This window comes from Malania oleifera, chromosome 2, assembly GCF_029873635.1.
Source record: "Malania oleifera isolate guangnan ecotype guangnan chromosome 2, ASM2987363v1, whole genome shotgun sequence".
NCBI lineage: Eukaryota > Viridiplantae > Streptophyta > Magnoliopsida > Santalales > Ximeniaceae > Malania > Malania oleifera.
In genome coordinates this window covers 146,689,296-146,713,230 of record NC_080418.1, presented here as the reverse complement: position 1 = coordinate 146,713,230, position 23,935 = coordinate 146,689,296, and the positions used below count along the sequence as shown (strand labels likewise).

Sequence of the window (23,935 nt, the reverse complement as noted above, 5' to 3'; positions counted from 1 at the left end):
AAGTTCATCCATATAAAATACTATGTCTCACTAGAACTCACCCTGGGCAATACAATCTAGCCCTGCCCTGAATGCTCTAAGCTTGATTCCTTGGATTTCATGAAATGTTCAAGATTAAAGGAGTGAGACACCTCTCCGTAAGAAAGAATAAATTATGTCAGTGTGTGGCTGTAGAGGCACGAAAAAATAATTGTTGGCCTAGCAAGGTTTTTCAATTGATTTTGGTGATAACAAACAAATGATGTTTTAACTTAAAAAAAAAGTTGAGTTTTAATGTTTCAGGAAATATGAATCAAGTGTGATTCAAAGCAAAACTCAAATTTAGATCAAGTATGATTTATGAGAAGAATAAGTGTAAGTCAAGTATGAAGATATCTTCTCAAAGATTCATGAAGGGTCTGATATTGTTGAAGCTCAAGAAAATTGTTTAAAATATCTCAAGAGATGAGAGGACTCAAGCTTGAAGGCCTAGGAAACATACATGTAAGTATTTCAAAAGGCAAAATATCTTTGAAATATATTTTGAAGCTTTTTCTAAGAGATCATTAATATTTAAAGACTTATTTAATCAAATATTTATTTCATGAGAGAATAAAAGAGTTTTTTTTTAAAGAAAGTAAAGAAGACTGAAGAAGAGACTTCAGTTGACTGAACTTTTCAATTCAGATGACTGAAGTAAAGACTTCAGTTGACTGAACATTGAGTTCAGACATCTGAAGAATTACTTCAGTCAACCGAAGAATAAGTTCAACTGACTGAAAAATTTTCAGAACAGGCAGAGAGTTGCAGCAGTAAGTTCAGTCGATTGAACTTGTGACTTCAGTCAACTGAACTTGCGATTTCAGTCATCTGAACTCTGACTTCAGTTGACTGACCCTGTATCTTGTTTTAATTTTTAAAAGTATAAGACACTTCAGTCGACTGAACTTGTGACTTCAGTCAACTAAACCTGCGATTTCAATCATCTGAACTCTGACTTCAGTTGACTGACCCTGTGTCTAGTTCAAATTTTTAAGGGTTTAAGGAACTTCAGTTGACTGACCACGATACTTCAGTCAACTGAACACTGTTCAACGGACAAAATTTTTAAATTCTTATTTTTAAAATATAGCCGTTTGAAACCCAAATTTTCTAAACAACTTGGGAAACTTTTTATGGAAACTCTTACAACAAGGGAACTTACTTGAAAGCCTATAAATATATGGTTCTTGTGAATAAAGAAAATCATTCAAGTATTGAAAACTCTCTCAAAGCTCTCTTGTTCTTATATCTCTTACTCAATCTTTTGCAAAGTTGAACGTATTGTTGTTCTGATATTTTGTTCATCAAATCCTGAAGAATTACTCATTTCTCATCTGGAGAAAAGGATTTTGGTGAATTCTTTGAAAAGCTTCAAAAGTTTATTTCATTGTTGATATTTTATCTTTTGGAGTACATAATTCTTATCTGTACTAATCTGCTCTTTGAGTGATCTTCTCTTGTACATCAGGTTTTGATATTTCTCTTGTAGATTTTGAATGTTTCCAGGCTGTTGGAACTTTGACCAAACAAGGATATATTGTTTCGAGAAGGCGGGCTCTAGCCTTGACCAAAGGAGTGATTGTAAACAGGTTTTGTTTCACCCGGTAACGGAACTACAATAGTGGAAATCTTTGGTATTGTGCCAAGGGCGAGGACGTAGGCTGCGTTGAAGCCGAACCTCGTAAAAATCTTGTGTCTTTCTCTTTATTTTATATACGTTATTTTCTGTGTTGTATGATTTCAAAGTGCAGGTAATAAGTTTTAAAGAGAAAGAAATAAAGATTCTTGGTATTTTAGAAAGTATGTTTTTGATTAACCGTTTGCGGAAACCCAAAAGGGAGTACATTGGTTAATCTGCGGAAATCTTAATCAAGAAAGGTACATATCGGAAGTTAATTCAAAGCATGTGGTATATATTCACAGGTAAATCAAAAAAATATATATTACCCTTGATTAAGTGATTAAATTGTTTAAACTTTATTGATTATCTTGTTTGTTTGAATTACAAGTATTCTAAGGTGTGTCTATATATTTTTTATTGTGTTCTATCTAGTATCTAAAGAACTAGATTAAAAAGTATTAAAATTAAAAAGATTCCAATTCACCCCCCCTCTTGGGAAGTTATTCATAATTTCAATAATAATTAAAATAAATAAGGAAAAGAGGAAGAAGGTTTGGGTACAACCCAAACCGTCGATGATTTTCTTTTTACCTCGGAATGGTTATAGGTAAAACAGTTAAAAAAGGACGGGTAAAACCCAAACCGTCGACAGTTTTGTGAGAGGAGAAGAAAACCGTCGACGTTTATCTCAGCAGTGAGGATTATAAAGAAAAAAATCCCATGAGCTTCATTTGAAAAATAAAATCTTCTTCTTCTTCTTCTTCTTCTTCTCTCTCTCTCTCTCTCTCTCTTAAAAACCCTATGGCCCTACCTGTAACGACCTCAATTTTTAAATATAAAATGTCACATAATAGATAAAATGGTCAACCCGAACCCGTGGGTAATGGGGACACCTGTCAGTCATAGCGGAAACCTAAGCAGCAGTAAACATAAAATCTCAAATATCCAACCATAAAACATAATACCATAAGCATAATACCAGAGTTATCTACATTCCCAAAATACTGTATTTATTTACGTTCTTCCAAAATATTTCAAAATGCATCTAGGATCTCATAATAAAAAACAATTCTGATCCTAGTACGTTGCTTACCCTCCTAACGGGGTAGCTTAGCAAACTCAACGGCGGTCACGACCCGCCGGTCACTCAGGGTCTCCTGAAAAATTAATTAATGTTGGAGGTGAGACACATCTCAGTAAGGAAAAATAAACTAAATACAGTTATGTGGTAACATGAATATTTAATGCAATTATACATATATAGTACCTTTCATATTTTCATAAACATTCATCATATCGTACTGAAAAATCTTATACTTTCATATTTACTAATAAATCATATTGTACATAAACATTTGTTATAACTGATAATATTGAAAACATACCCAGAATGAATAGCTAGTTAATGTCATGTATTACCCCCCATGACGGGTTGTGCAGCTCGAAAGCAGGACCCGACAATGGCTGGTCGATAACTGCTAAGTCAAATATATATGTAAGTACGATGAGCCAGCCACACCCTGGTCTGGACTGCCAGGTGGACGTCCACACTTTACTGAAAGCCATATTGACTTTCCATCTCCCATCTCCTCGTGGGATGATTAGCACTAATCTGAACGTAGATATCTGATCTACATATAGTTACGGTACCGATCTCCTGAAATTGAACTAAACTAACATCCGGGTTTTGATAACATATAATACATGATATAATAGCGGCCTCGTGCCAATCATTTTCATAAATACGGCCTCGCGTCAAAATCATACATAAATATGACCTCGTGCCGATATCATAAATATGGCCTCGTGCCAATAACATAAATACGGCCTCATGCCGATAGCATAAATACATGACCTCGCGCTAGAATTGTTTCAGGTATATACATTATGAAAATAAATCATTTATCATATATTCATCAAAATCATCACAACATAACTCCTCTTTTCATAATACCTGAAACATGTTTTGCTCGTAAAATCTCTCATATCATAATACATTTCATGTAAAATAATATTCATGCCACACATGTGCTATTAAAAGTCATACTTCCTATTTTAAAATCGTGGTTTTCTAGCATCTCATACATATATATACATTTTAATTATCATAACAGTATTTTCCCAATCGTACATTTCATTCGTAATAAACAATATAACATATGTTTTTCTGAAAATAGATTTACTTATAATTAATAATAATTTGCATGGAAAATAACTGCTTTAGTTTATTCCATTACCTGATTACTGAGAAAGCGCTTAAAATATCCTAACTTAACCCTCGTAGGATTTCCTGATCAATACCCTGAAATTGAAAACTCATAGTATTAAATTTCAGTATTTTCATGCATACATCATTTCCTATAACTATCGCAAGACCAAATTTGGTTTAGAAAGCCTTACCTCAACTGAGGGATGATTTTCAACTTCGTTTCCTCAACGATCCGCTCCGGCAAACTCGTAGAGAACTTTGTCAAAAGTGTCGTGGTAGCCTCGAATCTTCGATCCGGTGACTGGCTGGGCCAAAATCGAAGAGAGAAGTGAGAGAGAGACGTATGAGAGAGAGAGAGAGAGAGAGAGAGAGAGAGGAGAGAGAGAGAGAGAAGTGTTAAAAGTGAATAAAAATCGGATTTTTAGCTATTTATAGGGCCAGATTCATCGACGAGACACGTCACCTCATCGATGAGTCCTTCATTAAATTCATCGACGAGACCCTATATTCATCGACGAAATTCAGAGTAGCCAAAAACCTCGCTCGGTATTTTCTCGTCGACAAAAATTATTTTTATCCCCCATATGCAATGTTGTCGACGAATGCGTAGCTTTCGTCGACGAAGTCTACGACCTCCTACTGTTTCTGTTTCTATTTCTCTTCCTCTTATTCAAATTCCATTTTTATTTGGGTTGTCACACTACCTCCTTCTTTCTTCAATTCTCCATCCGTTAAACCCTGTTTTGACGATCAGGAACCACCACGAGGTTCGTGGGAAGATTCTCTACAACTTCACCTAAGCAGATTTTCAGTTTAGAATTTCAGGGTACCCTTCCAAAACTAAGGTAAGAGTGTTAAATATTAGATTTAATTGTTAAATTAGAGTATTTGGGGCCTAGGGAATATTAAATGATAATGTTATGGAGATTGGGTTGATTAATTTGGGAAAAAAAATATAATTTTAGGGTTTTGAACTTCGAACGTCGCGGGGCGTAGATTTAGAGTTTTAGCAGGCTTAATAGGAAACAAGTAAGGGAATAGATTACGGAAGGTATTTTCAGAAAAAATTATCATTTATTATACAGTATTTGTTTTAGAAATTATATATATGAATAATGTAATTTTAGGAATACTGATGTTGAATTGAGGAAACCTTGATTTTAGATTTAATATTATTTTGTTAGTAAAATATGCTTTTAGGTTAGATAATATAGAATGGTAGTGACTCACTCTAAAAATGAGCAGCTCGGAAGTTATCCCAAGTATACGAGTTCAGTAGTGTAATAATTAGCCCAAGGGCCAGATCGTCTTATTAGAGAATGCAGTTTAGTTCCAAATTTTGTGTAATTCCAAAAGAAAATAAGAAAAGAAATTTTTACTGAACACAATTCATATTTAGTTCTTAGGATTTTTGAGAATTTTGTGACGAAATTAAAAAAAAAAACGTAAACTTTTATTTATGAACTTAAAATTAAAACATAAAATGAGAACCTAATACGCTTAGAATAACAAGAAATGAATGATGGTAATTAAATCTTATTTAGACAATAAATAAATCCTACGTATGAAATTCTAGACAAAAGCCGAAAGATCAAAACTTTATTAATTAACTGAAGCATTCAACCATAAAATTAAACACCAACTAGACAATTGAACTTAACCCAATTAATTAACGTAAACAAAATTAAAATTAATCCTATAATAGATTCAAAAAAAAAAAAACCTAAACTTAAATAACAGATTAACAAATTTTAATCGAACTTAATATCTAAAACGCAATAAAAACTCAGACTTTAATTAAACTAAACTTGAAATAAACAGAACCCAACAAAATTTAAATCCTAAAGAAGATTTTTTTTAAGAGACCAAACCGAATTTTAACAATGAAAAATAACCTAACCAAAATTAACTCTAATAATGATATTAAATAAGAAGAGAAAAAAATTGCATCTAATAATAATAACCCAACATAAATTTAAAGGTTAGAACTTTAATTAAAATTCAACTAAAAATTAATAATGATTAATCAAGTATTTAATTGCAAAAAAATAAAAAAATAAAAAAATAGAGAACAAGAGGAGAAGGAAAGAGAGAGAGAGAGAGAGAGAGAGAGAGAGAGAGAGAGAGAGAGAGAGAGAGAGAGAGAAGAGAAAAGAGAAAAGAGAAAACAAACTCCCAGCCGTAGCAGCCCTCTCTTGCTGCCCCCTACGCATCCCAAAAAAAAGATAAGAAAAAAAACTAGCTAAACCCTACATGCTCCCCCACACTCACAAAAGCTATCCCTTTTATATCTAAAAGAAACTAATAAAAAAAACCCTCGCCATTCCTCAGCCCCAGCACCTTGAAGACCCAAGACCAGCGCATGGGCCATGCGGCCATTACGTGGTCACGTCATTTTTTGTTTTTTTTTTCTTTTTCCTTCTTTCTTCCTTTTGTTAATACATAATCGATTCTGTACTTTCAAGGCCAATTTTGACCTAGTAAACGTCCGTATCTCTCAAAGTTCGAAACATGAAAGTTATAAAGCTCTTTCTCAGCTTTCCCAAAAATTTTGAATCATCTCGATTGAAGCTCGAATAAGAAAATTATGTACAGATTATGAAGTAGCGTCGGTTTTAACTTCTAATAATTGCCCTATGATAAAAAATACCAAAAATTCATAAATTACTCAATAAAACCCAAATGTTATAAATATGACACAATTTTAATTTATTGAGAGTAATTAGGCATTTAATTAAAAATATAATTTGTAATGCATGAATTAAAACACCTAATTACGCAATTTAAGCACATGATTAGATAGTACTCACTTGTGTGGCATGAGTATAGATAATTTTACTGCAGACTTGTAACATATCAGAATATTTTATGTTTTCATAGAACAAGCATGATATGACAATATTTTTAGAAAGATGATAGTCAATATGGGAATTAAGACATCATTCAGTATATAATGATAACACAGCCAATGTAGATGCCGTGATAATACATTCAGCGTAGATTTCGTGATAATACAGTTGGCGTAGAAGATGCTGTAATTGTAACGACCTGCTTAATAAACTGAGTTTTTTTTTTTTTTTTTTTTAATACTATAATATTCTACATGCTCTGATACCATACTGGGGTAAACCCAACCATAAACCTAAGCAGTAAGAAGCAGAAACTAAACAAACATATCCATATGTAAATATACACAACACCATACAACACAATACTAGAGTGCTATATGCTTCCCAAAAATACACACATATCTCCGTTCCCAAAGTACCCTTAACTAGCTAGGGATATACAAAAATTCTCCCAAAAAGTACTCACTATCTGACAGGGCACCATTGAAGCCCCTCTACCTACGAGCCTGATCTGCTTGCCTACCTGGATTACCTAAAAAATAATTCAACACTGGGATGAGCCAACGCTCAGTAAGAAGAAATATACTATTACTAGTGTGTGGCAAATGAGCTACTATATATCCTGGAATCTGTTTTCATGTAAACATGTATAACTGAATATGTAAGTACGGTATAAGTAATAAAATTCACCACCCCTATCCCTATTGCTTAACATGACAGTATTGGAGTTTATTATTCAAAATACTTCTAGTATAAGTAAGTATGTTCCCTGTTTCTGCAAATCTATACATACGTAATAATAACTGAAAATGTTCCTTGTGGCTATCTGTGTATCATAACTTACCCCCTTATGATAGGGTTGTGCGGCTCGTAGGCAGGAATAAATCACTATACTCCATAGGTCGATCTGCCCACCTCAACCTATATCTAGATGGGGAGCCTAACCTCTTCAAAGGCCTAGGTGAACGACCTTACCACGTATTATCTAAATAGGTGGTTGCACTCATAAAGTAACATAGTATCTGTAGCAACGGTACCGTGCTCTGTAGCTACAAGCCCAACAGGGTCTGATATCATATAATATATTTATATATATATATATATATCTGATTTACCATGATTCTGAAGTATTGAAATAACCATGATGCTGCATAATTGTACTGTAATTTATATGTTGTAATACTGAGAACTGTTTAATCATAACACTAAAACTGTATAATCATAATACTGAAACTGTATAATCATAATATTGAAACTGCATAATCAAAATACTGATATTCGTGTAATTATGGTACTGAGATTCATAAAATCATGGTACTAAAATCCATAAAATCATGGTACTAAAATATCGTAAAATTAATATACTGAAATATCGTAAAACTTATATTCGTACTATATTCATATTCAAAAGCCACACGATACTGTAATACATAATTTTCATCATTAAATAAACTGTACAATATTTTAAAATACCTAACATAGCATATTTCCCTTACCTGATTATTAGAAAGCTCCTATGAAATACTAGCCTAACATCCGCAGGACCTCCTACAAAACACCCTGAAAATAATATTTTCTAGAACTAAATATCAGTATTCATTGCCTACATCATTTCTTATAACTATCATAAGGCCAAAAATAGACTAAAATGTCTTATCCTGAATTTGAGATGAAATCTAACTTCGATTTCCCAACGATCCGCTCCGGCAGAGTTGCAAAGAACTTTGCCAGGAGTGTCGTGGTAGCTTTAGATCTTCGATCCGGTGACTAATGAGGCCAGAAACGAAGAGAGAAGGGAGAGAGTGACGTAGGGAGAGAGAGGAGAGAGAGAGAGAGGAGCGTGAAAAATGGGTTAAAAATCTGGTTTTTAGCTATTTATAAGGCCAGATTCGTTGACGAGACACGTCACCTCGTCGATGAGTCCTTCATTAAATTTGTCGACGAGACCCTATATTCGTTGACGAAATTCAGAGCAGCCAAAAATTGTCTCTTGGTATTTTCTCCTCGACGAAGCCTTGTATTTGTTGATGAATTTTCTTCTGCACTCGTCGACGAACCCCTGTATTCGTCAACGAGTCCTGGGAGTTTCCTAAAATTAAAATTATCCCCAAAATGCGATGTCGTTTACGAAGTCTACAGCCTTCTTCTGTTTCTATATCTATTTTCTTCCCTCTTTTTATTATTAAAATGTTATTATTCTTCGAGTCACTACAGTAATAGTTCAGTCGATGCAAATGTCGTGCTAGTTCAGCCGACGCAGATGCCATGATCAATGATAGTTCATACTATAATATTCTGCTGAAAATATTGGTATAGACATCTTTAGGGTTTTACATAAACTCAATAACCCAATTTTTCTCAAAACATACAAATATTATTTCTGCAATTACATACTATAATTTAATAGGTTAAATTTCTAAAAATGTCTAACATTATCTATTCCCTTTACCTATTTACTAAAAATGAGCGGATCTTAAAACGATGCCTGCGGCGTTCGGAACACAAAATCTTGTAGTCATATATTTTAGTTTAATTAGCTCAATACCGGAATAATAACTATTTTTAACATCCCTAGGTTCACCACTCCCATTAACCCGTTAAACTCTTAAAAAAAAACAACTGACATACTTCAGTTTCCTTATCTCAACCTTGGAGTGGTGTTTAGGATCCCCAAACAGCTAATTTGTTCTAATTAAACTGTAGAGAATCAACACCGGGATCCTAAAATGATGTCTGATCGTCGATTCAGGCTGCAATTGGGGGAGAAGCGGAGGAGAGAGAGAGATTGAGACACAACTTAGAGAGATAGAGAGAGAGAGTTTTAATTTTTCTAAAGAAAAATGAATTAAAATCCTTTTTATAAGCTGCTGTGTTAGGGAAATCGTCGACACTTTTCCTGACCTAATCGATTTTTACTGTTTTTACCTTTACTAACCTTTGGTAACACAAAACTGTTGACGATTTTCCTGAACTCCACAAAACCGTCAATGGTTTGGTCCACATGAAACCAAATTTGCTCTTTTCTTAATTATTTTTTTTTACTTCTATTTTTCGGGTCTCTACACCTACTCCATGGGCGGATAAGATCAGAATTTCACTATTTAGGAGGAATTATAATATAGATTTCATTATATACAAAATATTTCTCATCAACCTTTCAACTCATTATTTTCTAACCTATCTTTTGCGCACAATTTCTTCTGCGACTTTCTTGTGCGTATTACTTTTCTTTCCCGCAGCTCCTCCTTATATAGTAGAGGAAGGAGTGTGCATGATAGGATGCTATGGATTTTTCAAATGGGAGCAGGTGAGAGTTGATAAGAGACGGAGACATGAGGAGATGGGGCAAGTGAAGATGAGAGAGAGAGAGAGAGAGAGAGAGGCGGTGAAGGAGATGAGATTGAGAGAAAGAGGCAGGTGAGTGAGGGTGACAGCCATTCCCCTTAGGCTGGGCCTCAAACTAGGTTAGGCTCACTATGGGCCTCATTCAAAAAACCAGGCTAGCATGGGTTTGATGGTGGCACAGGCCCACAGTAAGCCTCAAAATGCCAAATAACTTCAAATTAGGCCTTAAAATGAACCAAATAACTTCAAATTAGGCCTTAAAATGAACCCAGACCCACAATGGGCATAAGTGCAATGCTGGGCCCAAGATTGGGTCCTTCATTGAGCTGCAACTAACTGGATTTTCCTTTCTTTTGTGTGTGCAGGTACAGGACTTTGGGAGGTCGACCCAGTGAAGCCAAGGCTACTGAAGCTATTTTTTTTCTCTGTTTTTTTTTTATGTATTTATTTATTTAGTGTACCAATAAAAATGAATAATTGTAACATGGTCTAATGTATGCATATTGGAACCAAACAGTGAGAACGAGGGGAATGAGTGACAGCACTTAGGAAAATACCTTAGGCGACACCAAAGTTAAACTAAAAAGAATTAAAAATAAATCAAAAAGCAAACCCTTGGATTTTGCTATATAAAGTTATGGACAAAATGGAGTCTCTACACTTATGAGATAAGATTAGTCGATTCATCTCTTAGTTTGGCTAAATGAGAAAAAGGTAAATCATAAACAAAAACCTAAAAAGTTATTTCTATTAAAAGATTAACAATTAAATATATAAAAGTAACGACAATTTAATGAGTTATAAGTCAAACTTTTGTGTTATTATTTTATTAAACTTATAAATAAATATATTCACTAACTTACTATGTGCATAATGTATTTTCATAAGAGAGAGAGAGAGAGAGAGAGAGGCGGTGAAGGAGATGAGATAGAGAGAAAGAGACAGGTGAGTGAGGGTGACAGCCATTCCACTCTTAGGTGTAAACTTATCAAGCACACTTAGAAATCAAGTTTTCTTTTTTAAATTTTCTTTCAAAAAAAAATTGATGAAGATAAAATGTTCTTATCTTCATGCTGAATTTAAATGTATGCAATTGGTAGGAGTTTGAATTCCACATTAATGTTTTATCCTACTTACCCATAAAGTCTCTAGGTTATTGACTCTTTAATCAATCAATCAACAAAAAAAAGAAAAAAAGAAAAGAAAAGCAGTTTGATGCACAAAAGCTCTTGTGTATGTGGGGTTTAGGGAAGGGGCCGATCACGATGAGTTTATAGTATACAGTGGTATCTTATACTTTCGTAAGAGACTATCTCCACGACTCAAACCCATAACCTCTAAGTCACATAGCGACAACTTTACCGTTATGTCTAATCTATCCTTCACTCTTTAATAAATCAAATGGAACTCAAATGTCAAATTTCAACACCTTATTTAGACTTTGCTTGAATTTCAATGTGTTCATATTGTATATAAGTTTGTTTAGGCCATAACTTACTTATTAGGTATAAGTTTCAACTCAATTGTCTGTTTGATTTCTCAATGATTTAAAAAAAAAAAAATTCTATAGTGTTCTTCAATCTTTTATTGTCAATTTTGATATTTTTTCAAAGAAGGGTGGCACCTCCATTTATTTATTAATATACTATCACTTTTGGTGGAAGAATACTGTGGTTACAAGACAAGCAATGAGAGATAATATATAGAAAAAACTTTAAGTGTTGACCTTATAGGTCACATCCGGTTTTGATTATGACAAATATTTATTGTTTCTAATGAGTGTTTGAGACTTTGTGTAGGAACCTAAACTTGTCAAGATCAAGATGCACGTAAAGCAAGTGAAGATTGAAGACCATATCTCATTGTATTGTAAAATATAATTCAATCATTTGGTCTGTAATAGTAATTAGGGTTTTAGTTGTAATAATTGCATGCATCACTTGCATGATGTAATGTGTAAGCGCTAAATGAAAATGACCTTAGAAAGACCTTAGGGGAAGGTTGACCGACACCAGATTTTTTCGATGTCTTCAAAGGACTTAGGAATTGACCCTAGGACACTCACTCTTGCACTCATATATGTTAAGCACATTGAATAGGGTGTTTGTAAATCAAAATAGGACCAAAATGCACACTTTGTGCACTTTCGGTCGACCGGCCCATGCAATTCATTCTGCCCCGGTCGACCGAATTCGGTCTGGGTCAACCAGTTGACCACAGCTCGATCGGCTGAACCCTTATAGTTCATTTGACCCCGATTGACCGAACTTCCTGGGAGTCAACATTTTGACTACCTGGTTGACTGAGCACAAAATGAACTCCAATTCTCTATTCGACCAAGGGTCCTCGAGAGAAGTCCTAATGGTCTGGTTGATCGAATCACCCAGTTCAAATATCCTTAGTCGACCGAACCGCGCAAGTTGGAAAAATAGCCTCTCTCGGTCGACCGACCTTGAAGTTCAAAGTTGGCTCGGTCGACCGAGCCATATGAACTTCGGTCGACCGAAAGTCTTCTGGTCGACCGGGTCTCTCGGGTTGCTCGAAATTTTTTACCGTGGTTAATTTTTTAAAACATGGTTAAAATAATAAAATCATCATTAATCTTTTCTAATAATCCCAATCTTGTCCCCAACGGTTATAATTATTGAGGTGTCTATAAATACCCCTTCATTTGGGAAAATTAACAACTTGATTAGCATACAAAAATAAAAAATCCTCTCTCAAGCAAAATACTCTCTACTACTCATACTATTTCTCAAATCACTCAAACTTACCTTCTCAAGTTCCTAAATCCTCTGTAAGTGTCTTGAGTGTTTGTGCAAAAGATTTGCTCTCTCATTATTGTGTGATTGAATTGATTTTTTACGAGAGCAAAAGTTAAGTGTTCTTAGGGGACTTTGCTCATAAGCCTATCTTAAGAAGACTTGCCAAAGCTTCTGAGTATTGCACTTGTATTACAATATCTTAGGAAGCTTGTATTCGTTTTTGGGTTGCAAAAACATTTTCAAATCTTACTCAAATATCTTGTGGAATTTACATTGATATATTTGTGAAAAGATATTTGTGTTAGTGATATTAATCTTTGTTGCAATATTTATTCAAGTATACAAATCATTTGCTGAATACAAAGATTACATCTCTTTTGCAAACCAAACATATATTCTATTTATGTAATTGATATATTTTGCTCTTTGGAATATTTGAAACCGCGATATCTTTGTTTGAGCACCTTGATTGAGAATATTCTAAAATACAAAGATTGCTTGTTGGTACTCTCACGCATTCACTACATTGATAGAAAATACATTTGAGAGTAGAACTATTGGACTACACTGAACTTACATATTAAATCATTTGTGGTGTTTGTGATTGAACGCATTTGGGTACAAATTTGCTTTACATGAAAGTACTTTTCCATTGTACCATTTGATTGTAAATTTTGAGTGTTTCCAGGCGTGGATTGAGGGGGCAGTAATTCAGTCTGGTAAGGATTGGTGTAAAGGTTGAGGTCAGCCCTGTGCTAATTGACTTGGTTTGTATTGGTGCTGCTCCACCCGTTTAAGTGAGCAAGTTATAGTGGTAATCTTTGTGCTTGTTAGCCAAGGTGGGGACGTAGGCAATTAACCGAACCTCGATAACATCTCTGTGTGTACTTTTACTTTACTGTTTTCTAGTGCGTGTGGCGTTGATTAAATTATTTTATTTAAATTCTGGTATATTTACATTACTTGCACTAGATTGACCATAGAATTGTGAACATACTGGTGTTATAATATTTACCTAGGGATTAAATTTTAAAAATACTAATTCATCCCCCGCTCTTGGATCACGGTAAAGCTAACATAAAGGCCTCCCAAAAACAACACCAACATGCAACCAAAACAGAACAACAAATTCAAACAAATCAAAACAAGGACCTATTAACCAATAAAACATCCCAAACAACAAACCAAACAAAAGAAAAAAAAAAAAACATATATCAAAAGAAATCAGCTAAATACACCTCATATAAGCCGTACCCATCTTATCTAGTTTATATAAACCATTGATAACTTTAGGAAATTGGCTATTATTTGTAAACAAACTATTCCTCTCATAGCACCTTGTCGAGCCAATGCATCTGTCACTTCATTCCCTTCTCTATACAAATGATTTATAGAAAAGTCTATTCCTTCCAATAAACCAATAAGCTGCTCCAAAAAATCCCACAAATACCACAAGAAGCACTTATTGTCAATTTTGATATGCATTACCATTCAAAGTCCCAAAATTTAGTAAAGATATTTTTCTTTAATCCTATGTCTTGATAGTGAAATAACATTGTCAAGTTTCTTTCCTTCAATTATTTGGCCTAAGAATTCACCTCTCTACTGTAAAAATACGTTCAAGGGAAGGTTCCGTGTGGAGGGCGAGAGCTCTCAAGGTCCTCAAGATGCAGAGTCGTGGCGTCGTGTATACGAGGATTTGGAGTTTTCACGGTGAGGCAGATGGTTGAAGGCAAATTTTGCAGGTGAAAAAAGGTATCCATAACCACTGCATAGCCTAACTTTTACATTAAATAAGAAATGCCATTTCCGTACTCCGCACATTTGATTTGTAAAGAATCCTCTCCCTCGGACCAACAAAAAATTGATAAACTGGTTTGTGATCTTATAGCAGATACAAAAACAACTGGATGCTGCAGCAAGACCATTGATAAATGAGCAAAGAGAGAATAAATGTCACATTTGATTTGCAGAAGGAATGGTCTGGGAATGGAGTAAATATAAAGAAATCAAGTGATAAATTCAATTATATTCCATCGATCCTATCAATCCTATTCTATTTCCGCATACCAAAACATGTCGTTATAAAACATTTGTTAAGATGATGAGATCACTCCCATTCCTGTTGACACAAAGAACAAGAAGGGGAGGGGGGGGGGGCTAGCATGTTCTAATTCTTGTAACTATATGGAAATGGACATGGGGGTGAAGGAACCTCAACAATTCCTTCAAGCATGAGCAGAACTCTCTTCATGGTGGGTCTCAGAGATGGGTCTTCCTGAATGCACCAAATGGAAACCATCACTAGCCTCTCCAGCATCCTCCTGTCATTGATGGCGGCCTCATCATTTTCAACTAGAGCTTCTAATGTACCCTCCGAGTAGCAGTCATAAGCCCAGCCGGTCAGAATCGCTCTCTCTTCTCCACCAATCTCCATATCGACGCTTCTTCGACAGCATATAATTTCCAGCAGCAAAACCCCAAAGCTGTACACATCCACCTTCACAGTGATGGGCATGTTCCTGAACCACTCAGGAGCAACATACCCTTTTGTTCCTCTAATGGCAGTGTAGGTTTGGTTCTGATCCACGTAAAGAAGCTTTGCCAATCCAAAGTCCGAAATACGAGCATTGTACCAGTCATCGAGGAGTATGTTCTGAGGCTTTATATCACAATGGATGATCTGGGTACTGCACTCTTCATGCAAGTAAACTAGTCCTCTTGCAATGCCGCACGCAATTTGGGTCCTTTGATGCCAAGTGAGCTTCAATTCCCCTAAGAGGGAGCTTGCAAGAGTTCCGTTGCTCATAAATTCATATACCAACAACCGGTGAAGTCCTTCATCGCAAAATCCAATCAACCTCACCAAGTTCTTATGATGAGTCTGGCCGATAATGTTCACTTCAGTTTTGAACTCCTTGTCCCGTTCTTGAACCACTCTGTCTAATTTCTTGACTGCAACAAGAGTGCTAGAGCCAAGTTCTACAACCCCTCTGTAAACAATGCCAAAAGCCCCTCTTCCCAATTCTTCTTTGAACCCGTCTGTGCCATCTACAAGCTCTTTGTAAGTAAAATTGTGTAAAGTTTTCTCAATACCTGAGTCACTTTGAGGAGTTCTTGTTACTTTCTTGTGGTAGATGAAGAAAAACCCCAAAAAAATTGCTCCCATCAATACAAAGTTGAGGAGCACAGAACTGCCCAGGAGCACTGATATTGCTAGGATCAAGCCGTTCTGGTTTTTTCTGTCTGGAGCTGAAGGTTGCGGATTTTGTGTCGGAGAATTCTCTTTCTTGAATTTGATGAAAGCCTTTCCATTGACACTCCTGTTTGATCTCCCATTCGAAAGCGGTAGCTTCTTCTTCCAGCATCTATTGTCTCTCAAAATGACAACAGCACACATGCAATCCTGCAAGCAGGATTCTTTACACTGTTGTTCATTATAAGGAGATAAGAGCTCATAATCCGAGGTAGGCCAATCGATATCCGTTATGGTGTCCATGCTGTAAAGATTTTCTGCAGAGCTAGCCCCTTCTATGCAGCCTTCCATGAAATCTGGTTTGCAGCCTCTGTACTCATCCTCGGGATCGGTGACAGAAAACCCTCGAGGGCATGCACAAGTTGGCCTCTGATCAATTCCAAGACTACAGATTCTGTTGTACCCACACTCTCCACTTCCTGTACTTACTTGGCTGTTCATGCAAATATTGTCCGGTATGGACCAGAGGGCAGTCCAGCTTTGATTCCCCGTATTGGAAGCCATAGGGCGATAGAATTGAGTAAAGACTCCATCAAAATTGAGAGTTGCTCTGTGATAAAAGTCCCTAGATGAAGGAACCTGCCCTGTTGTGAGATCAAACCTTCCACCATTCCTTCTCAAAATGAATAAGTAGCCCGATTCATTAAACACCACTTTGTTACCAGAATTTGATGAATTCTGTTCATCTTTTGTGCCACTGAGATAGTAAGGTTCATTGACATACTCAGTGGGAACATTTAAGGTTGCAAGCGCGAGATCACCATCTTCGCTGCGCAAGCGAAGTCGAAACCTTCCTTGGGTAAAGTTGGTCTCAGTTTTCCTTGAATAAAGTCGATCATCCCTTTCCATTGCCTGTCCAGGTAGGAGAGTATCAGTAGGATGCTTGAAGCTTTCCCATAGTCTTTCAGAACTTCCACCTTCAAGAACAAAGTTCCCTGTATCATTCATAACACCTCGCAAGACCCTGGTAATAATGGGATCAGAATTCCATAGCTCTTCGCCTTGAGGTCTAGTGAGCACCAGTCCTCGGTCAGAAGTAAGCTCCACTTTTGACCCTCTCGGAGAAGGGACATAATCCTCTTTGCTCGCAAACCAGACTACCGTTTTCTCAGGTATCTTGTCAAACCATATGGACTGCAAGAATATATCCTCATTGTCATCAAGTTGGCGAAAGCCAAAGGCAAAATTTCCAGAAGGGTGTTGTGAAACTCGAGATTGTTCCACCTAACTTTACCACAGTTACAATTGTACAGGTAAATAGAGAGTGAATAATTGTGCAAAATTACACCAGGTAAATTCCCAGGGAAGTGGGGGGTCACAACGGACTGCTTAAATCCCTCTTTCCTAGACAGAATTTTCCTTAGACATGTAATTAACACAATATATTACTACAACTATACCCGACAAAAGTTAACTACTGAATAGATAAACGGAAGAACACCAGAATTAACGAGGTTCGGCTAATTGTGCCTACGTCCTCGGACACTATCAATCAATATTTCTCTATTGTAGAAATATTACAAAATGAGAGAGAGAAGAGAGAATGTGCCTAAGAGAGAAGTAGGCAATTTTGGGGATGAGAATACAAATGGAGGTGATGGGTTTATATAGGCTAGGAAAAACCACTATTACAACCACTAATCACCTACCTTTGAAAAAAATAGCCCACCATTGAAGACTTCAATGGCAATTGTAGGCTTCTAGAATGAGCCATATTTCAACAAATCTCCACCTTGGCGAAATTCCATCTCTTAACATCTCTCATAGATTCCATAATGTCTTCAAACGCGCTTGTAGCGCAAATATTTCAATTTTCAACAATGTTGATCAAGTTCAAGCAATGTTGAAACTTGATCACACTCACCACTTTTGTCATCATATCAGCAGGATTCTCAGTGGTTCGAATCTTCTGGATTACTACTCCACCTTCTTCCAGAATTTCTCGAACAAAGTGATATCGAACGTCGATGTGCTTTGTCCTTGAATGGTAGACTTGGTTCTTTGCTAGATGGATAGCACTTTGGCTATCACAATGCACCTTGATGTGCTTCTGTTCAATTCCCAAATCTTTCATCAATCCTTGAAGCCAAATTGCCTCCTTCACAGCCTCTGTGACTGCCATATACTCTGCCTCTGTAGTGGACAAAGCAGCTGTTGACTGTAAAGTAGACCTCCAACTAACTGGCGCTTTTGCAAGAGTAAAAACATAGCCAGTAGTTGATCGACGCTTATCCAAATCACCAGCGTAGTCGGAATCACAGTATCCAACAATACTATGATCATCTTGCTTATCCTGCTCAAATATTAGGCCAACATCTACCGTATACAAAATGTATCGTAGAATCCATTTCACAGCTTGCCAATGTTCCTTTCCAGGATCATGCATATACCTGCTCACAACTCCAACGGCTTGTGAAATATCGGGCCTTGTACACACCATGGCATACATCAAGCTACCAACAACACTTGAATACGGTACTTTTGACATGTATTCTCGTTCTGCTTCAGTTTTTGGAGACATAGATGCATTCAACTTGAAATGAGGAGCAAGCAGAGTACTAACAGGTTTTGACTTCTCATCCATACCAAAACGCTTCAGTACTTTCCTCAAATATTGTTTTTGAGTCAAACAAAGCCTCCCCAATTTCCTTTCTCTACTTATCTCCATACCGAGAATTTTCTTTGCTTCGCCTAGATCCTTCATCTCAAACTCCCTATTCAACCGAGCCTTTAGTTTGTCAATTTCTGTCTGACTCTTGGAGGCTATCAATATATCATCAACATAAAGAAGAAGATATATGAAAGATCTATCTTGTAGCTTGCAAAAATACACACAGTTATCATATTTGCTTCTTCTGTACTTTTGCCCCATCATAAACTTGTCAAATCGTTTATACTACTGCCTTGGGGATTGCTTTAATCCATACAACGATTTTTCAAGTTTGCACACCATATTTTCTTTTCCAGCAACTTTGAAACCTCCTGGCTGAGTCATGTAGATTTCCTCTTCCAAGTCTCCATGTAAAAATGCAGTTTTTACATCTAATTGAACTAGTTCCATATCCAATTTTGCTACCAAAGCCAATAAAATTCTTATGGAGGAATGTTTTACTACTGGAGAAAATACCTCATTGTAATCAATTCCCTCCGTTTGTGCATATCCTTTAGCCACCAACCTTGCTTTGTAGCGAACACTATTCTTGTCAGGAAATCCATCTTTCTTTGTATATACCCATTTACACCCAATTGCCTTCTTTCCCTTCGGAAGACTAACAAGCTTCCATGTTCGATTCTTATGAAGGGACTGCATTTCATCATTCATGGCTTCCCTCCACTTTTCTTTTTCCGAACTTTGGATTGCTTCATTGTAAGTAACAGGAGTATCATCGTTTGCAATTGGAGATGCGTAAGCCACCATGTCAACAAAGCGAGCAGGCTTTCTAATTTTTCTCTTTGGCTTACTCAATGCAATAGATTCATGTTGCTGTTGAGGTTCTTGGGTTGAAACCTCTTCTACAGGCGACTCTTCTTCTACCATAGGAGAGTCTTCATTTTCTGGGTAAACAATTCTTCTATCAAACTCCACCTGTTTTGGAGCACCATCCTTTTGCTCAACACTTTCTGTTGTCACCTTTCTTAAAAAAGTAGATTCATTAAAGGTAACATCCCTGCTGAAGATTATTTTCTTTGTTTCTGGACACCAAAGACGATATCCCTTTACTCCAGAGGTGATTCCCATAAAGATTGCTTTCTTAGCTCTCGGATCCAGCTTTGATTCCTTGACATGATAGTAGGCAGCGGAACCAAATACATGTAAGGAATCATAATCTGTAGCAGGCTTTCCAAACCATTTCTCCAATGGTGTTTTCCCACAAATAGCAGTAGATGGTAGGCGGTTGATGAGGTGGCAGGCATATGTCACAGCCTCAGCCCAAAATTCTCTACCCAACCCAGCATTGGATAACATACACCGAACCTTCTCCAACAATGTTCGATTCATACGTTCTGCCACTCCATTCTGTTGTGGTGTATTTCTCACTGTGAAGTGTCGTATAATACCTTCATCTTCGCAAACTTTAAGAAATGGATCACTTCTATATTCTCCACCATTATCTGTACGGAGGCACTTGATCCTTCTGCTTGTTTGAGTTTCCACCATATTTGTCCATTTGAGGAAGACTCTTAACACTTCATCCTTAGTTTTCATAGTATACACCCATACTCTTCGAAAAAAATCATCAACAAAGGTCACATAGTAGTGTTTTCCTCCCAGTGACGTTGTCTTGGAAGGTCCCCACACATCAGAGTGAACATAATCCAAAATACCCTTGGTATTATGGATTGCAGTACCAAATTTCACTCTTGTTTGCTTCCCTTTGATGCAATGTTCACAGAAATCTAGCTTGCAGGTCTTTGCTCCCTTCAATAATCCTTGATTTGTAAGAAGTCCCAAGGATTTTTCACCTGCATGCCCCAAGCGTATATGCCATAACCTAGTTGCTTCTATGGCTTTATCATCAGAAGAAACTGTTGCTGCCGTCCCAATAACTGTACGACCTTGATAGTGATACAAGTTATTGTTCTTCCGAATTCCCTTGATTACCACGAGTGCACCAGAGATGATCTTCATGACTCCGTTTTCTGCTGTTACTTTGAATCCCTTTGATTCTAGGGTTCCCACAGAAATAAGATTCTTCATCAAACTTGGTACATATCTAACGTCCGTCAATATTTTGATTGATCCATCTTGATTCCTCAAGCGGACTGAACCAATCCCATGTGTGGTAAGAGGGACATCACTTGCTGTGTAGACGACTCCACCTTCTAATTCTTTAAAATCAAAGAACCAATCCCGATTGGGACACATATGATGGCTACACCCAGAATCGAGTAGCCATATACTCAAAGAACTAGTTGATGGCGTAACAGCAAGCGAAAGATCTGAGCTCCCATCTTCGTACTCAGCCACATTTGAGATGGCCTTTCCTTTATCAAGTTTGCCTTTATTCTTTAGCTTCGGACAGTCTTTCTTCCAGTGCCCCTTTTCCCGACAAAAGGCACATTCATCTTTGTTTGGTCTGGACCTTGACTTGGATCTCTCTTTCTTTCTTCTATTCTGGCTTTGTGAACGGCCTCGAACTAGTAGAGCCTCGTTGGCTCCACTTGTGCTTTCAAGCTTGTCCTTCTTCCTTAGTTCATAGCTGTACAAAGCAGCACAAACCTCGCCAAGAGACACTTTATCCTTTCCATGGAGCAGAGTAGTTTCAAGAAACTCAAACTCCTCAGGAAGGGATCCCAACAACATCAAAGCCAGGTCTTCATCTTTAAAAGTCTCATCCAGATTAACTAGATCAGTAACCAACCTATTAAAGTTGGTGATATGATCATTCATAGTGGTACCCGAGACATAAGTGAAACGAAATAGTCTCTTCTTCATATGGAGTTTGTTCTGAGAGCTTTTCTTCAAAAACTTCTCCTCCAGTGCCTTCCACAACTTGTTTGCAGAAGTTTCCTTACAGAATGCATACTTCTGCTCTCTTGAAAGACACGATCGAATTGTACCACATGCTAACCGATTGATGGTCCCCCATTCTTTCTTCTCAATATCTTCTGGTTTCTCTTCTTCAATGGCAATGTCTAGACCTTGCTGAAAGAGAGCGTCTAGAACCTCACTTTGCCACATCCCAAAATGACCGGTGCCGTCAAAAATCTCCACTGCAAATCTGGCATTTGTCACAGTAGTTCTTGCCAAAATAGACGAGTTTGATGTGGATGCTTTTGCACTATCTGCCATCTCTGCCATAAATGCTATTCAATAGCTGCCGATGCGGAATGCCAATAGCCCAAGGAAAACTTTTCTGATGTGGAAGATCAGACTAAGCTGGAACCACAGAGCATACTAAGAATAACCTTGTCTCTGATACCAATTGTTGTGAAACTCGAGATTGTTCCACCTAACTTTACCACAGTTACAATTGTTCAGGTAAATAGAGAGTGAATAATTGTGCAAAATTACACCAGGTAAATTCCCAGGGAAGTGGGGGGTCACAACGGACTGCTTAAATCCCTCTTTCCTAGACAGAATTTTCCTTAGACATGTAATTAACACAATATATTACTACAACTATACCCGACAAAAGTTAACTACTGAATAGATAAACGGAAGAACACCAGAATTAACGAGGTTCGGCTAATTGTGCCTACGTCCTCGGACACTATCAATCAATATTTCTCTATTGTAGAAATATTACAAAATGAGAGAGAGAAGAGAGAATGTGCCTAAGAGAGAAGTAGGCAATTTTGGGGATGAGAATACAAATGGAGGTGATGGGTTTATATAGGCTAGGAAAAACCACTATTACAACCACTAATCACCTACCTTTGAAAAAAATAGCCCACCATTGAAGACTTCAATGGCAATTGTAGGCTTCTAGAATGAGCCATATTTCAACAAAGGGGACCGCCAAACGGAGGCCTCTTCTGTTGCAGTGAGGGACGAGCCGATGGTTATCGTACCATTGGCTTGTGCAGTGGCAAAGCATGGCAGCAGCATAAGCAAGAAGAGGACTGCTTGAAGAGGAAGAGAAGGGGCCATCGGTAGAGGCATTAGTCTTACTGCATGCAATTACGCGAAACAGATGAGATTAAATAAGCTTAGCTGACAGGCAGATCCACATCAAATACTAATTGCTAACCATAGCGCTGCTGCCTTGCAGTTTCGAGGAGCAATCTCCAAATGGGCATTTTGTTTCTGGTTTTCAAATGAAAATTCCATTTGAATAGCTCTGAAATGAATGAAGGGTGATGAGAAGGTTGCAGGGCATGGACTTCTCAAGGACAAATTAAATATAGGTTGAAATTTGAACTAACTGAGAAAATTTTGGTGAAGTCCAAGTGCACAAGCCTTGGAAATTGTTGCAACCAAAAATTGAACGACCTTCACGATCCATGATCACGACCACCTGAAAATAGATAAATAAGCAAGGCTTGGAGGACCCGGGGTGTACTCCGGGGGATCGCTCCGATGCCTAAGTCAGGGATTGACTTGAGAGGTTTTTTATGCAACAGTAAAGTAGAGTTTAGAATAAGATACCTTAACCTCTTCTCTGAATCCCCATTTATAGTGATGGAGTTTGACCCAAGGGTGATGTGTCATTTATTAGCGAATTATGGCGCAAACGTGAATCGCTCCAGTTGTTATAACGTTGGCGTAGATTGCTCTAATCATCATGGAGCTGGCGTCAATTGCTCTGTCTGAGCAGTTGACTTAGGTGGTAATTGCCCTCATCAATGCTGGGCTCTAGTCTCCTTTGGATTTATGGTAAGTGATATATTTGAGGTATATCAGTTGTCCCCCCATTAGTTTTCGAATTTTTGAAACTGGCTTCCAAAGTTCGAAAATTGTATTTTTTTTTTATTTTTTTATTTTCGAGCAGCTTTTCTTGAGGTATTTTGGGCTGCTTGTGGTTTCATGAGTCGTGCTCTTCTTTTTTGTCATTTCTGGCCTAATGAGCTGTGCTCATATTTTGGGTTGTTTTTGGGCCTCACGAGCATTACTCGTCAGTTGGGCCGATTCTTCTTTGCCTAATGAGTTGTGCTCATTTTTTGGGCAGTCTTCTGGCCTTACGAGCATTGATTGTCAGTTGGGCCGATTCTTCTTTGCCTAATGAGATGTGCTCATTTTTTGGGCAGTCTTCTAGCCTCACGAGCGTTGCTCGTCAGTTGGGCTGATTCTTCTTTGCCTAATGAGTCGTGCTCATTTTTTGGGCAGTCTTCTAACCTCACGAGCGTTGCTCATCAGTTGGGCTGATTGTGGAGAAGAGATTGTGGAGGTTCTTGATGGTAGTGTCCCATCCAATTCCGTGAATG

At 37.1% G+C, this 23,935-nt stretch overlaps 1 protein-coding gene across 1 annotated transcript; it reads right to left on the bottom strand.

Annotated features, from left to right (window-relative positions):
- Nucleotides 1-14,901: 14,901 nt before the first annotated feature.
- Nucleotides 14,902-22,841, bottom strand: LOC131148448 (G-type lectin S-receptor-like serine/threonine-protein kinase LECRK4). The gene is made up of 3 exons (XM_058098146.1): nt 22,762-22,841; nt 22,528-22,681; nt 14,902-17,290 (listed from the first exon to the last, which is right to left on the bottom strand). The coding sequence occupies exons 1-3, from the start codon at nt 22,839-22,841 to the stop codon at nt 14,981-14,983; spliced, it is 2,544 nt and encodes an 847-aa protein (XP_057954129.1). The 3' UTR covers nt 14,902-14,980.
- Between the last annotated feature and the right edge of the window lie 1,094 nt (nt 22,842-23,935).